General features: G+C 45.8%; 1 protein-coding gene across 1 annotated transcript; it reads right to left on the reverse strand.

Moving 5' to 3' along the window:
* Positions 1–10,333, reverse strand: LOC118724136 (somatomedin-B and thrombospondin type-1 domain-containing protein). Its single transcript, XM_036447110.2, has 4 exons — positions 9,734–10,333; positions 1,533–1,748; positions 1,062–1,156; positions 1–321 (listed from the first exon to the last, which is right to left on the reverse strand). The coding sequence occupies exons 1-4, from the start codon at positions 9,804–9,806 to the stop codon at positions 244–246; spliced, it is 462 nt and encodes a 153-aa protein (XP_036303003.1). The 5' UTR covers positions 9,807–10,333; the 3' UTR covers positions 1–243.
* Between the last annotated feature and the right edge of the window lie 2,491 nt (positions 10,334–12,824).

Genomic DNA, 12,824 nt, shown 5'->3' on the forward strand with positions numbered 1-12,824 from the left:
TTACTAGATTCACTGTAACAATCACAAAACAATGAAGAGCAAGAGTCAAATGGATGTTTTATAATTTGTATGGCTGATTCTACACACGTTTAAATTCTATAAACATTAAAAACAGCAGGTTTCCATTTTCTCTGGTTGAACCACGTTGGAAGCAGCAGGGAGGCCAGCACCTCTGTGGCCAGCAGGTCCCGGCGGGCAGGGGAGCCCTGCTCCATGGACCGGGGGGGGAGTTCAGGAGCGGTGTCAGGCTCTCTTCCTGGCCCGCTTCACAGAGACGGAGAGGGGTTTCCGTGGGAGTCTGGTTTGGAGAAACTGCTGGACCTTCGTGAACAGTAAGCAGCGAGCAGTAAGGGAAGGCCTGTTCCCTCTCTAGCTTAGTCGTGTGTCTCCAGTTAACAACTACCTCTTGTGCATCTCCCAAGAACCAGTTCCTTCCACACAGCCCGACAAGGCAAGCTCCCATGGCACACAGATGAGGTCACCCATGTAATAAGTGGTGGAGCCAGGATTTGAACCCGAGTCCATGTTGTTTTCATTGGATTATGCTGCCTTTCTTCCCAGGGTTGTCATGTGCTAGGATGGGGGCTAAGGCCTCTCCTTGATTTTTAGAGAAAGTGGAAGGGAGTGGGAGACACAGTGAGAGAGAGAGCTCAGAGAGCCCGGGACAGGTCAGGGCTAAAACCAGGACTCAGAAGAAAGGTAAGAACGGAGGATGATTCAGGATAGAAAACAGCAAACTACAGTCTATGAGGCAAATCTGTCTTGCTGCCTAGTTTTGTACAGTGAACAAATTAAGATTTTAAAAATATTTTAAGTGATTCAAAAAAGAAAACAATAATAATATTTCAGAAGATATGAAAATTATATGAAATCCAAGTGTCAGTATCCATGGGTAGGCATCCTGGCCCTTAACCTTAAAACTATGGCTTCGACAGACTCCACCCCAGCTCAGGCCTCTCGGCCCCTTCAGCAAATTGCTCCCTGACTCTGGGGCCTGGACGCCAGGGAGGCCAGGAGCAGACTGCCCCCACCCTTTCCGGGAGATCCTCCAGGGCACTCACCATGCTCTGCACCCAGTTGAGATTGCTTCTGGCAAGGCTTGGTGGGTTCTCCATCCTCAACACCATCTGCAGCACCATCGTGGCATTCTGAGGAGCTGAGGACACAGAGAGAAAGCACCTCTTCTGTCCCTGCCTTCTCCCCTCCCGCTACCGCCCAACAAGCATCCTCTGCACCTCCCTGCAGACTCCTGTCTGCCTTCAAGAGTCTACATGGCACAGTCAAGAGGCATCTACACTGCAAGAGAGGTGGGACAGTTAGAACCCAACCACCCCACTGGCCACCCTGATCCCCAGTGGGACCAACAGCCTAACTCCTCCTGTGGGACCTGGACAAGTGGCTCAGGGGGAGCGGCAGGCGGTCAGGAGCCGTGGGAAACAAAGCTGCGAGGAATGTGCAGGCACTTTTGATGCAACGTGGACAGAATGTCAGGCTCCCAGGATTGTTAGGGGCCTCAGGGTTCACATGCTGACCTTGGCCTGCAGTCGATAGGAGGGGCTCGCCTCTGTCAATCACAGCGTTCAGCGGAGGGGAGGAGCCTGCGTGTGAGCTGCCAGGGCTGCAGAGGGCGTGGTGGTCTGGGCAGCAATCGGAGAGCTCGCGGCAGAAGTCATCACAGAAGCAGTCTCCTCTCTTGCAGTGGTTATCTGTTCCAGGGCAGCAGAAGGGCTGGGCCTGGGAGCAGCTGCCTGCAGAAAGGGAGACATTACAAATAGAAATATTTAGCTCTAGTCTATCTGCTCGGTGGATAGAGTTTCGACCGGCAGACTGAAGGGTCTCAGGTTTGATTCCAGTCAAGCTCACATAGCTCGGTTGCAGGCTTGATCTCTGGTTGGGGCACGTGCAGAAGGCAACCAATCCATGTGCCTCTCACACATCCACGTTTCTCTCACTGTGTCTCCCACTCCCTTCCACTCTCTCTAAAAATCAGCGAGGAAAGAGAAAATCCTTGGTGAAGATTAACAGCAACAACAACAAAATATATATTTAACAAATGGTGCTGGAAAACTGTATATCCATATGCAAAAGAATGAATTTGGACCTTTACATTACAGAATATACAAAAATTAACTCAAAAAGAGTCACAGATCTATTGATTTTTTACAGAGAGGAAGAAGGAGGGATAGAGAGTTAGAAACTTTGATGAGAGAGAATCACATCGATCAACTGCCTCTTGCACACCCCCTACTGGGGATGTACCCGCAACCAAGGTACATGCTCTTGACCGGAATCGAACCCGGGACCTTTCAGTCCGCAGGCCGACACTCTATCCATTGAACCAAAACCGGTTTTGGCAAGGGTCACAGATCTAAATGTAAGAGTTAAAACTATAGAACTCTTAGGCAAATACATAGATGTAAATCATCATGGCCTAGGATTAAGCCAGCATTTCTCAGTTATGATACCAAAAACAAAAGTGAGAAAGAAAAAACAGATAAACTAGACGACCAAAATTTAAATGTTTTGTGCCTCTAAGGATACTATCAAGAAAGTAAAAAGACAACTCATTGAATGGGAAAAAATATCTGCAAATCATATATGTGATCAGAATTTTATGTAGAATATGTGAGAACTCCCACAACTCAAAAAAAAAAAAAAGTCAAATAAGCCAATTCTTTTTTTTTTTAAATATATTTTATAGATTTTGTACAGAGAGGAAGGGAGAGAGATAGCTAGAAACATCGATGAGAGAGTCATCGATCAGCTGCCTCTTGCACACCCCCTACTGGGGATATGCCCACAACCAAGGTACATGCCCTGACCGGAATCGAACCCGAGATCCTTCAGTCCCCAAGCCGACGCTCTATCCATTGAGCCAAACCGGTTTCGGCGCAAATAAGCCAATTCTTAAATGGACAAAGGAAATAGCCAAAGAAGATATCCAAATGGCAAGCAAGCTCGTTGAGACATCATTAGTCATCAAGAAAATGCAAATCAAAGCCGCAATGAAATTATGTAACCAGACAACCGGGGGGGTGGGGGGGGTCTGGGCTGCCGGTCACCACTTGGCCAAATAAGCAGAAACGGGGTTGAGTCATAGATGACTGTTTATTACAAAATGCCAGCAGTAAGGGAGAGCAGTCGGTCACCACAAAAATCTGCTCTGACCCCCCCTTGCCAGTGGCTGGTTATATACACAGGAGGGAGAAGATAGCTACACGCAGCTGCGATCTACAGGTGTAACATGGACAGGGGAGGGGAGGGTCTGCAGTCCGGCCTTGGAAGCTCAAAGTCTGATCGCAAGGTGGCTAATGGGAACCGGAGAATGGTCAGCGTTCCTGAGAAAAACTCCCGGAGGGGGTCGAAGTCTAGGTGCAGCAACCAAATCAAAGTGTGTCCTGTCCTTGGTCTGTTCTCACAATGTATCCCTTTCCTGAGTCCTGGCCCTATTTGGGCTCCGAGGTATCTTACCTTTTACAGGCCTGTTTCTTCCTCCCGTTTCCCAGGGCCTGTAAGAAAACTTCCCAACTATAGGTAGTGAGGTGAATAATTATTAGACAACTGTGGCTCTATCCTCATTGCACGTCCTTCCCCACTCTCAGTCCCACTCCACACCAACTAAGATAGCTAAAATAAAATTTAAAAAATAACAAGTGTTGGTGAGAGTATAGAGAAATTACATACATTGCTGATGGGATTGAAAAAATGGCTAACACACTTAGAAAAAATTTTTGACAGTTTCTCAGGATGTTTAACATAGAATTAACCACGTGGTTCAATAATTCCACTTCTGGGTATATACTTAAGAAAACTGAAAATATATGGTGACATAAAAACTTGCACATGAATGTTCTTAGCAGCATTGCTCATAACAGCCAAAACAAATTCAAACATTCATCAACTAATAAACGGATAAAACAAATAAGGTATATCTACACAATGAAATATTATTAAGTCAGAAAAAAGAATGAAGTATTGAGCCGAAACCTGTTTGGCTCAGTGGATAGAGCATCGGTCTGCGGACTGAAAGGTCCCGGGTTCAATTCCGGACAAGGGCATGTACCTTGGTTGCGGGCACATCCCCAGTAGGAGGTGTGCAGGAGGCAGCTGATTGATGTTTCTCTCTCATCAATGTTTCTAACTCTCTATCCCTCTCCCTTCCTCTCTGTAAAAATCAATAAATTAAAAAAAGAAAAAGAATGAAGTATTGATTCCTGCCGTCCGCTATACAGTGAGAGGGGTTATCTTCTTTAAGAGATGGGGGAAGAAAGGCATTGGCGGGGGGGGGGGGCCGTGGTCCCGGTGACCTAGTAATCCTGGGGCTCAGTGGGAGTCGGTCCCCGTGCTCTCATGCCCAGGACTCTCACTGCTCTGCTCTGCTTGAACTTGACCTTCCCGGTTGCCTCCTGGTAGGTTTGCACCTGGGGCTTTGTTTAGGGATAAGCTTGAGGGCCTTCCAAAGTTGACATGATCAACAGGAAGCAGGCCTCTGAGAGGACTAGGTGTCCAAACCAGCCTGTTATGGAAACAGGGATCATGGGTGTCTGGGGATAGGGGAGCAGTGGCCCAGGAGGTCAGACCTCTCAAGGTGATGGTGGGCTGGGGTGGGGGCCTCTGAGTGTGGCCTGGCTTCTGCCTCATGGTTAGCTCAGGAGCCTCCTGCAAATGATTAGTTTCCTCTCTCACCATCACTCTTCCCAAGTGCCTGGTCCAGCGTCAGGTTGTCACCAATACCAGGGATGGATCGAAATGGATTGGAGCTGGAAAGAGCCCCAGAAACCAATCCAAACAAGGGTTGTATCCCATTTGTGAGTCAGAGACCAATTAAGTGGTCATGACCAGCATTCATTAGGATAGGATAGGATAGGATAGGGTAGGTTAGGATAGGATAGGAGTAGAATAGAACAGAGTAGAAAATATCTGCATACACTGTTTATCTATATATATCTATATCTATATATATATCTATATATCTATATATCTATATTTCTTTTATACATATAAATATATATAATATATATAGATATATAGATATATATTTTATATATATATAAAAAGAAATATATATCTATATATATTTTATATATATATCTTTTTTATATATAAATATATATTTTTATATATATAAATATATATCTATAAACATATATCTTTTATATATATATAAATATATATATATTTTATATATATATATATTTTATATATATATATATGAGCCCAAACGACAGAACTTTTGATCGACCAGTCACTATGACATGCACTGGCCACCAGGGGGCAGATACTCAATGCAGGAACTGCCCCCTGGTGTCAGTGCACTCCCACAGCCCACCTCTCGCAGCCAGCTAACCTCACACGCTCCCTCCTCACCTCCCACCCACCGCTGGCCCCAATCAGTCCCAGACACTGGCCAGGTTGAGGAACCCCTCCCATGCATGAATTCGTGCACTGGGCTTCTAGCATAAGTATAAGTTGCTTAGAGTTCTTTATGAATTTTTTTGTTTGTTTTTATATACATGTATGCACTAGTTCTCGGGCACAGTGTAAAATATATTCATTAATGTGGATTGTAGTCAGCAAAGTGTGAAAGCCACTGATCTAGAAAGAGAAAAGCCATTTTCTCAAGGTCATGCCTGAGTGAATGACAGAGCCGCCACACCCTGCTCAGGTTCACATTAAAAAAGAACCCTCTGGTTGCACTTGCCACCAATCTCTGCCGCTCTCTAAGCACTTTGCAGACTTCTGCTTTTGAGTCTTTGTTCAAGCTGTTTCCACTGCTTGAAAGACCCTTTCTCCCATAGGCACTAGAAGAAAACATTTTTATTTTTCAAGGTCATGCTTAAATTCAACCTTCCTGGGGCTGCTAAGGAACTAGCTTATTATTCTGAAAATGACAAATTATTCTGAAAATGACAAATAAAGAATCAAACTTTCATATAATCTTTTCATACAAACTAAAGGGGAGTGTCTTCTTTATAGAAAAACTCCAGCAAATAAATGCAGAAGGAATGACAGAATTAGAAAACCACCATTTGGCAACCACTAATGAAAAAAATTAGTCAAACCAGCAATAAATGGATGCATCTAACTAATCAACTTTAATACCAATAAACATAGGACAACTGAACATTGTGCATTTCCTTTGAGATGCTGTGTGTCTCCTTCAGGATGCAATAGAAAGTGCACAGCCCACCTATGGATATTCCTGCCAAAAGAAATACCTCAACTATTAGGTTTCAGAAAATTCAGAGGACAGAGGGACAGCCACAGCGATTTTCTCAGACAAGTCCACAGTGTAGGACATTCTGCAGGACAATTGACCTGATTTCTTCAACAGCATGAAAAAAAAAGAAGAAAGAAGGGGTGGATATAGATTTAAAGAGACTTAGGAAATAGATAAGTTAAATGTAATGTATAGACCTTGTTTGGATCCTGATTTAAATAGGCCAACTACAAAAATTCCTTTCTGACAGTTGGAGAAATAAGCACACTGATAGACATCAAATGATAGTAGGTAATTATTTTAATTAGTTCAGCTCTGATACCGTATTGTGGTTATAAAATACGGTGGATAAGAACTTGAGTTGACAATTTTGAAGCTAGCCAATAGGTACATTTGGTTCATTACACTATTCTGTCTACACTTGTGTGTGTTTGAAATTTTTCCATAATAATTTTTTTTTGCCGAAGCCGGTTTGGCTCAGTGGTAGAGCATCGGTCTGCGGACTCAAAGGTCCGGGGTTCGATTCCGGTCAAGGGCATGTACCTTGATTGCGGGCACATCTCCAGTGGGGGGTGTGCAAGAGGGAGCTGGTTGATGTTTCTCTCTCATCAATGTTTCTAGCTCTCTATCTCTCTCCCTTCCTCTCTGTAAAGAATCAATAAAATAAAAAAATAAAAATAAATAAAGTCATTTAAAAAAAAAAAGAAATTTTTCCATAATAGCTTTTTAAATAAATTTGATTTATTCTGAGAGGCCCTCCTACATATACCCCCAGCAGAGATTAACCTTTTCTTCTTACTGTTAAAACCTACTGATTTTAACTTCTAACATAGCATTAATCCCTGTCTCCATTATTGTTACAGCCTTCTTTCTGGAGGTGTATATCTGTCTTCCATACCAGAAACGTGAAGGCAGAAAATGCATTTTTCTTATGCCAGATAATTTTTTCTTAATTTAATTTAAAAGATTTTTAAAAATATATTTTATTGATTCTTCACAGAGAGGAAGAGAGAGGGATAGAGAGTTAGAAACATCAATGAGAGAGAAACATCGATCAGCCACCTACTGCACACCCCCTACCGGGGATGTGCCCGCAACCTAGGTACATGCCCTTGACCGGAATCGAACCCGGGACCTTTCAGTCCGCAGGCCAACGCTCTATCCACTGAGCCAAACAGGTTTCAGCTAATTTAAAAGATCTTAATTGAGCCCAGCTCATGTGGCTCAGTAGTTGAGTGTTGTCCCATAAACCAGGAGGTCATGGCTTGATTCCCAGTCAGGGCACCTGCCAGGGTTTCAGGCTCAGTCCCCGGTGAGAGGGGTGCAGGAGGCAACCTATTGATGTATCTCTCTCATCACTGATGTTTCTTCCTCTATCTCCCTCTCCCTTCCTCTCTGAAATTAAAAAAAACATATTAAGAAAAAGAATCCTGGGGTTCACATTGAGCTCCCACAGTGTCCACGGGCCAGAAGAAAGTTACTGTTTCTAACAGTCCTGACTGGTACCATCAGAAAAATGACAGTACAGTAAGGGAAAGGAAGTCTCCCTCCATAGTGACCAAGCACCCATTCACTCACTCATTCATTCATTCATTCATTCATTTTGTTCTATTGAGTGACACTGAGCCAGATACCATGGTGGATCATGGAGATACATTCCACTGTGCTGTGCCTCCTCCCCACCCCCCAACCCGCCCCCACCTTCCAGGAGTTCAGGCTAGTGAACAGAGCATCATTATACTACAGGTAACCAGAATGTCATCGTACTGAGAGGTAAGCGCTGCGCCGCAGTTAAGCGGAGAGAGCCACAGGGCTGGGTGCGCGCAGGGAGCCCTCAGAGAAGGGCTTCGGAAGCCCTGAAAGTGGCTCCTCTGTGACCATCCCACTGGCTTCAGACCGAGAGGCTAGTAAAGGGACGAGTTGTGGAGCCAGGAAGAGGCCCACGGGGCTGGCTGAAGAACACAACGCTAATAATTTGCACGCCTCCAGAGCAATACTCTTCAAACATGTTTACAGTTGTATGTTGAAGAGGGTGAGCACTGCTGGGGAAGAGCGAGGAAGGGGGGCACAGGGCAGCCTCCTCCTCCCCGCTGCGGTTCCCAACAATCCTGCTCCGACCCCAAACTTGCAAACCCGACTCAGCAAAACTGAAGCCCTGTCCTGCCCCCAAAGTCCTTTGTCACAAAGCATTTAATTACATGTCTGTTATTACCTAAGCATGTCCCTTAAGGCTCCACCCTCAGTATATCCCCACCACTGACAGCTAGCTTTTTACCAAAGAAGTTCTGGTAAACACAACTTTAAAATATATATATGATTTCAGAGAGGAAGGGAGAGGGAGAGTAATATCAATGATGAGAAAGAATTATAGATTGACTGCCTCCTGCATGTCCCCCTCCCCACACCGGGGATCAAGACGGCAACCCAGGCCTGTGCCCTGACCTGGAATTGAACCGTGACCTCCTGGTTCATAGGTCAACGCTCAACCACGGAGCCACGCCAGCGGGCTGGTGAACACAGCTTTATCCATCATCGCATCCCCAGGGATGTCTGAGCAAACCTAACAGGTTGGGGCATGGCAGTTGCCCAGTTAATCTGGATCTGGGTTTGTCACACCACCTTCCCCCTTCCCATCCTCCCTCCGCAATAGTGCACATTCTAGAGCCCCATGCTACCTCTACTCACAGGAACCTCTCGACACTCCTCTGGATGCCCCAACCAAAACAGACCTTCCTGGGTTAATCACCAAAGGCCATCTTACAAATATAAGGATGGATACACTGAGAAGCCACAGTACACTAGCAAGTGCTTAGTATGAGTCTGAATAAATGGATTACTTAATTAGTGAGTTAGTAAATATTAACCCCAAAGAGATAGATCACGCCAGGGACACAAATGAATGAATGAATGAACAAATGAACTAATAAAAGAAAGAGACTTAACTGGTTTGGCTAATGGATAGAGTATCAGCCTGCAGATCAAGAGGTCCCAGGTTTGATTCCAGTCAAGGGCATGTACCTTGGTTGCTGGCACATCCCTAGTAGGAGGTGAGCAGGAGGCAGCTGATGGATGTTTCTCTCTCATTGATGTTTCTAACTCTCTATCCCTCTCCTTTCCTCTCTGTAAAAAAAAAAAAAAAAAAAAAAAAAAATCAATAAAATATATTCAAAGAAAGAAAAAGAGAGAGAGAGAGAGAGAGAGAGAGAGAGAGAAAGGGAAGGAGGGAGGGAGGGAGGAAGAAAAGGAGGGAGTTAGGGAAGGAGGGAGGGAGGGAGGGAAGGAGGGAGGGAGGAAGGGAGGGAGGGAGAGAAAGAGAGAGAGAGAGAGAGAGAGAGAGAGAGAAAGAAGAAAGAAAAAGAAAGAAAGAAAGAAAGAAAGAGAGAGAGAGAGAAAGAAGAAAGAAGAAAGAAAGAAAGAAAGAAAGAAAGAAAGAAAGAAAGAAAGAAAGAAAGAAAGAAAGAAGAAAGATGCTAGAGGCTTGGGCCCCTTTGACCAGCTAACCGGGCTCCTCACCTGTCTCCCAGTTTGGGGCCACAGGACTCAGCCAGAGCAGGAGTAGGAGAAGCAGCCACATGGCTGCAGGCATCAAGCAGAAATCAAGTGTTTCAGGGACCAAGGCTGAAACTTTTAATACCCCATTCCAGTATGCTCATTTGGCATCTGCACCCCTGGGGAGGAGCCAGCTGACACCGGGCAGAGGGTGGGGGGTTGTGGCACCAAGACAGTGGCACAGGTGTCCCAGCTGCTTGGAATAGTTTGCCCAAGCAGAGGTAATACAAGCAAAACAAACAAAAAACAAGGGCCTATTTTTCCATCTCTTGGTGTCTTCAGGCTTGTGAGAGAAGCAGAGAAATCAGAGTGATATTGCTGACAAGGACTTTGGAGAGCATCTAGTCTGACCCTCCCATTTTATAGCTGAGGATAATGAGGCCCAAATAAGACAAGAGGCACCCATTCCCACACAGCTTGAACACTGTAAAGCTGAGGTGAGAACTCCAATCTCCTTGCTCCCACTCCAGCATTCTTTCAACAAAATGCAGCAGAGGTGCCCAGCTGGCATGGCTCAGTGGTTGAGCATCGACCTATGAACCAGGAGGTCACGGTTTGATTCTGGTCAGGGCACATGCTTGGCTTGTGGGCTCACTCCCACTGGGGAGCATTGCAGAAGGCAATTGATCAATGATTCTCATTTTTGTTGTTTATACTGATATATCTCTCCCTCTAGGAAATCAATAAAAATATATTTAAAGGGGGGGGGCAGTCAGAAGAGGAGAGCTTAATGGCACTGCCCCCCTTTCCTTTCTTCTTGCTTTTAATGGAATATGATGCCTGGAGCTGTGGCAGCCATTCCATAATCAAAGCCCCAAAGACAGCACTGAATTACTAAACCAGGGTCACCAATTACCTATCCAGGGCCTTCTTGGTATGTGAGGAAATAAACCTCCATTTGTTTGCACTTTTAGTTGCAGTTTCTGTAACATGCAAAGCATAACCATGTAGTGATCGTCTTTGGAAGCACTTGGGCCAGGCTGGAAAACTCCTCTCAGAGAAGCCGTGGTGGAGACCGTTCTCTGTAGGAGGCTGGACACAGGGGTCCACAGAAGTCCCTTCCAGCTCAGAGATTCTGAGGCACCGTGAGATAGGAGATAATCTCTCTGCACCTCTGAGTGCAGAGACTCACAGCCTATGAATATTTGCTGCAGGGCACAGAAAGATGCAGGGGTCTCAGGGCTATAAATGCTTTCTATCACTTTGTCACATTTCTAAAACTCATCAATGGATTTAACAAGACTATTTAACATCCATTCTAACCCAACTCTGATGATTCAATAATGAGCAAGACAGACACAGTTCTGCCTTCAAGGAGCTTCTGTCTAGTGGTAAAAGAGACATATTGTAACTGCTAATTATAATACAACTAGAGGCCCAGTGTACGAAAATTCATGCACTGAGGGGGGGAGAGGGAGAGGGCTGGTAGGGATTGTTCCCTCAGCCTGGCCTACTCCCTCTTGCCATCTAGGACCCCTCTGGGGATGTCTGACTGAGGGCTTTAGCTGCTTCCCCAGGGGATCAGACATCTTTAAAAAAATTTTTTTTATTTTATTGATTAAGGTATCACATTGCAGGGGTCCTCAAACTTTTTAAAGTGGGGGCCAGATCACGGTCCCTCAGAGAGCTGGAGGGCCGGACTATATGAACTACTAATTCCTACTGTAACACCTCGGCTGCGCTCACTGCCCAAAAAACCTGGCGGGCCTGATCAGATTCCTCTGCGGACCGCATGTGTCTCGCGGGCCGTAGTTTGAAGACGCCTGCATTAGAGGGAATAAATAGTAGATTCGATGAAGCAGAGTATCAAATCAGAAATTTGGAAGATGAGGAAGCAGAAAACATACAATTAGAAAAGCAAAAAGAAAAAATATTTTTTTTAAAAATGAAGATAGTTAGCCAAGACTGGCTTGGCTCAGTGGATAGAGCATCAGCCTGCAGACTTGGGGGTCTCAGGTATCACATAACTGTCCTCATCCCCCCATTCCCATCCCAAACTCTTCCCCATGTATGCCCCACCCCCTGTTGTCTGTGACCACTAGTTAGGCTTATATGCATGCATACAAGTCCTTGTCAGACATTCTTAGCACTGCCATGGAGGTGTGAGAGGCTCTGGCCATGGCTGCTACACTGGCCAGCTAGGAGTTGACTTCTGGCTGAGTGGCGCTCCCCCTGTGGAAGTGCACTGACCACCAGGGGGCAACCCTGCATTGAGCATCTGTCCCCTGGTGGTCAATGTGCGGCATAGTGACCAGTTGTTCCTGGTTGTTCTTCCATTAGGGTCAATTTGCATATCACCCTTTTATTATAATACTAGAGGCCTGGTGCTTGAAATTCATGCATGGGGAGAGGGGTGGTGGTGTCCCTCAGCCCAGTCTGCACCCTCTACAATCTGGGACCCCTCGAGGAATGTCCAACTGCCTGTTTAAACGGGCATTTGGACATTCTTCTCACAGTCCAGGACTGCTGGCTCACAACTTCTCTCCTGCCTGCCTTCCTGATTGCCCCTAATCGCTTCTGCCTGCCAACCTGATCACCCCCTACCCACTCCCATGCCAGCCTGATTGATGTCTAACTTCTCCCCTGCCAGCCTGTTTGACCCTAACTTCCCTCCTCTGCTGTCCTGGTCACCCCTAACTGCTCTCCCCTGCAGGGTTGATCAACCCCAACTGCCCTACCTTGCAGGCCTGGTGCCTCCCAACTGCCCTCTCCTGATAGCCATCTTGTGTAGCCATCTGTGTCCACATGGGTGCAGGATCTTTGACCACATGGGGGCAGCCATCTTGTGTGTTGGAGTGAAGGTCAATCTGCATATTACTCTTTTATTAGATAGGATAGAGACCTGGTGCACGGGTGGGGGCCAGCTGGTTTGCCCTGAAGAATGTCCCAGATCAGGGTGGGGGTTCCTTTGGGGTGTGGGGTAGCCTGGATAAGGGGCCTGTTGTGGTTTGCAAGCCAGCCACGCCCCCTGGCAACCCAAGCGGAGTCCCTGATATCTGGAATTTATATATGGTCTTTATAACCATCATTTTAATGGTTGCATCTATTTTTTTAT

This window comes from Pipistrellus kuhlii, unplaced genomic scaffold (assembly GCF_014108245.1).
Source record: "Pipistrellus kuhlii isolate mPipKuh1 unplaced genomic scaffold, mPipKuh1.p scaffold_m20_p_2, whole genome shotgun sequence".
NCBI classification, from domain to species: domain Eukaryota; kingdom Metazoa; phylum Chordata; class Mammalia; order Chiroptera; family Vespertilionidae; genus Pipistrellus; species Pipistrellus kuhlii.

Excerpts from the sequence above, each read along its gene's own strand:
- LOC118724136 (XM_036447110.2), bottom strand. The coding sequence starts at position 9,806 with ATGCCTGCAGCCATGTGGCTGCTTCTCCTACTCCTGCTCTGGCTGAGT. Across the intron at positions 1,749-9,733 it reads GGCCCCAAACTGGGAGACAG|GCAGCTGCTCCCAGGCCCAG; the intron begins GTGAGGAGCCCG and ends CCCTTTCTGCAG. Across the intron at positions 322-1,061 it reads TCAACTGGGTGCAGAGCATG|GTCCAGCAGTTTCTCCAAAC; the intron begins GTGAGTGCCCTG and ends CTGTTCACGAAG.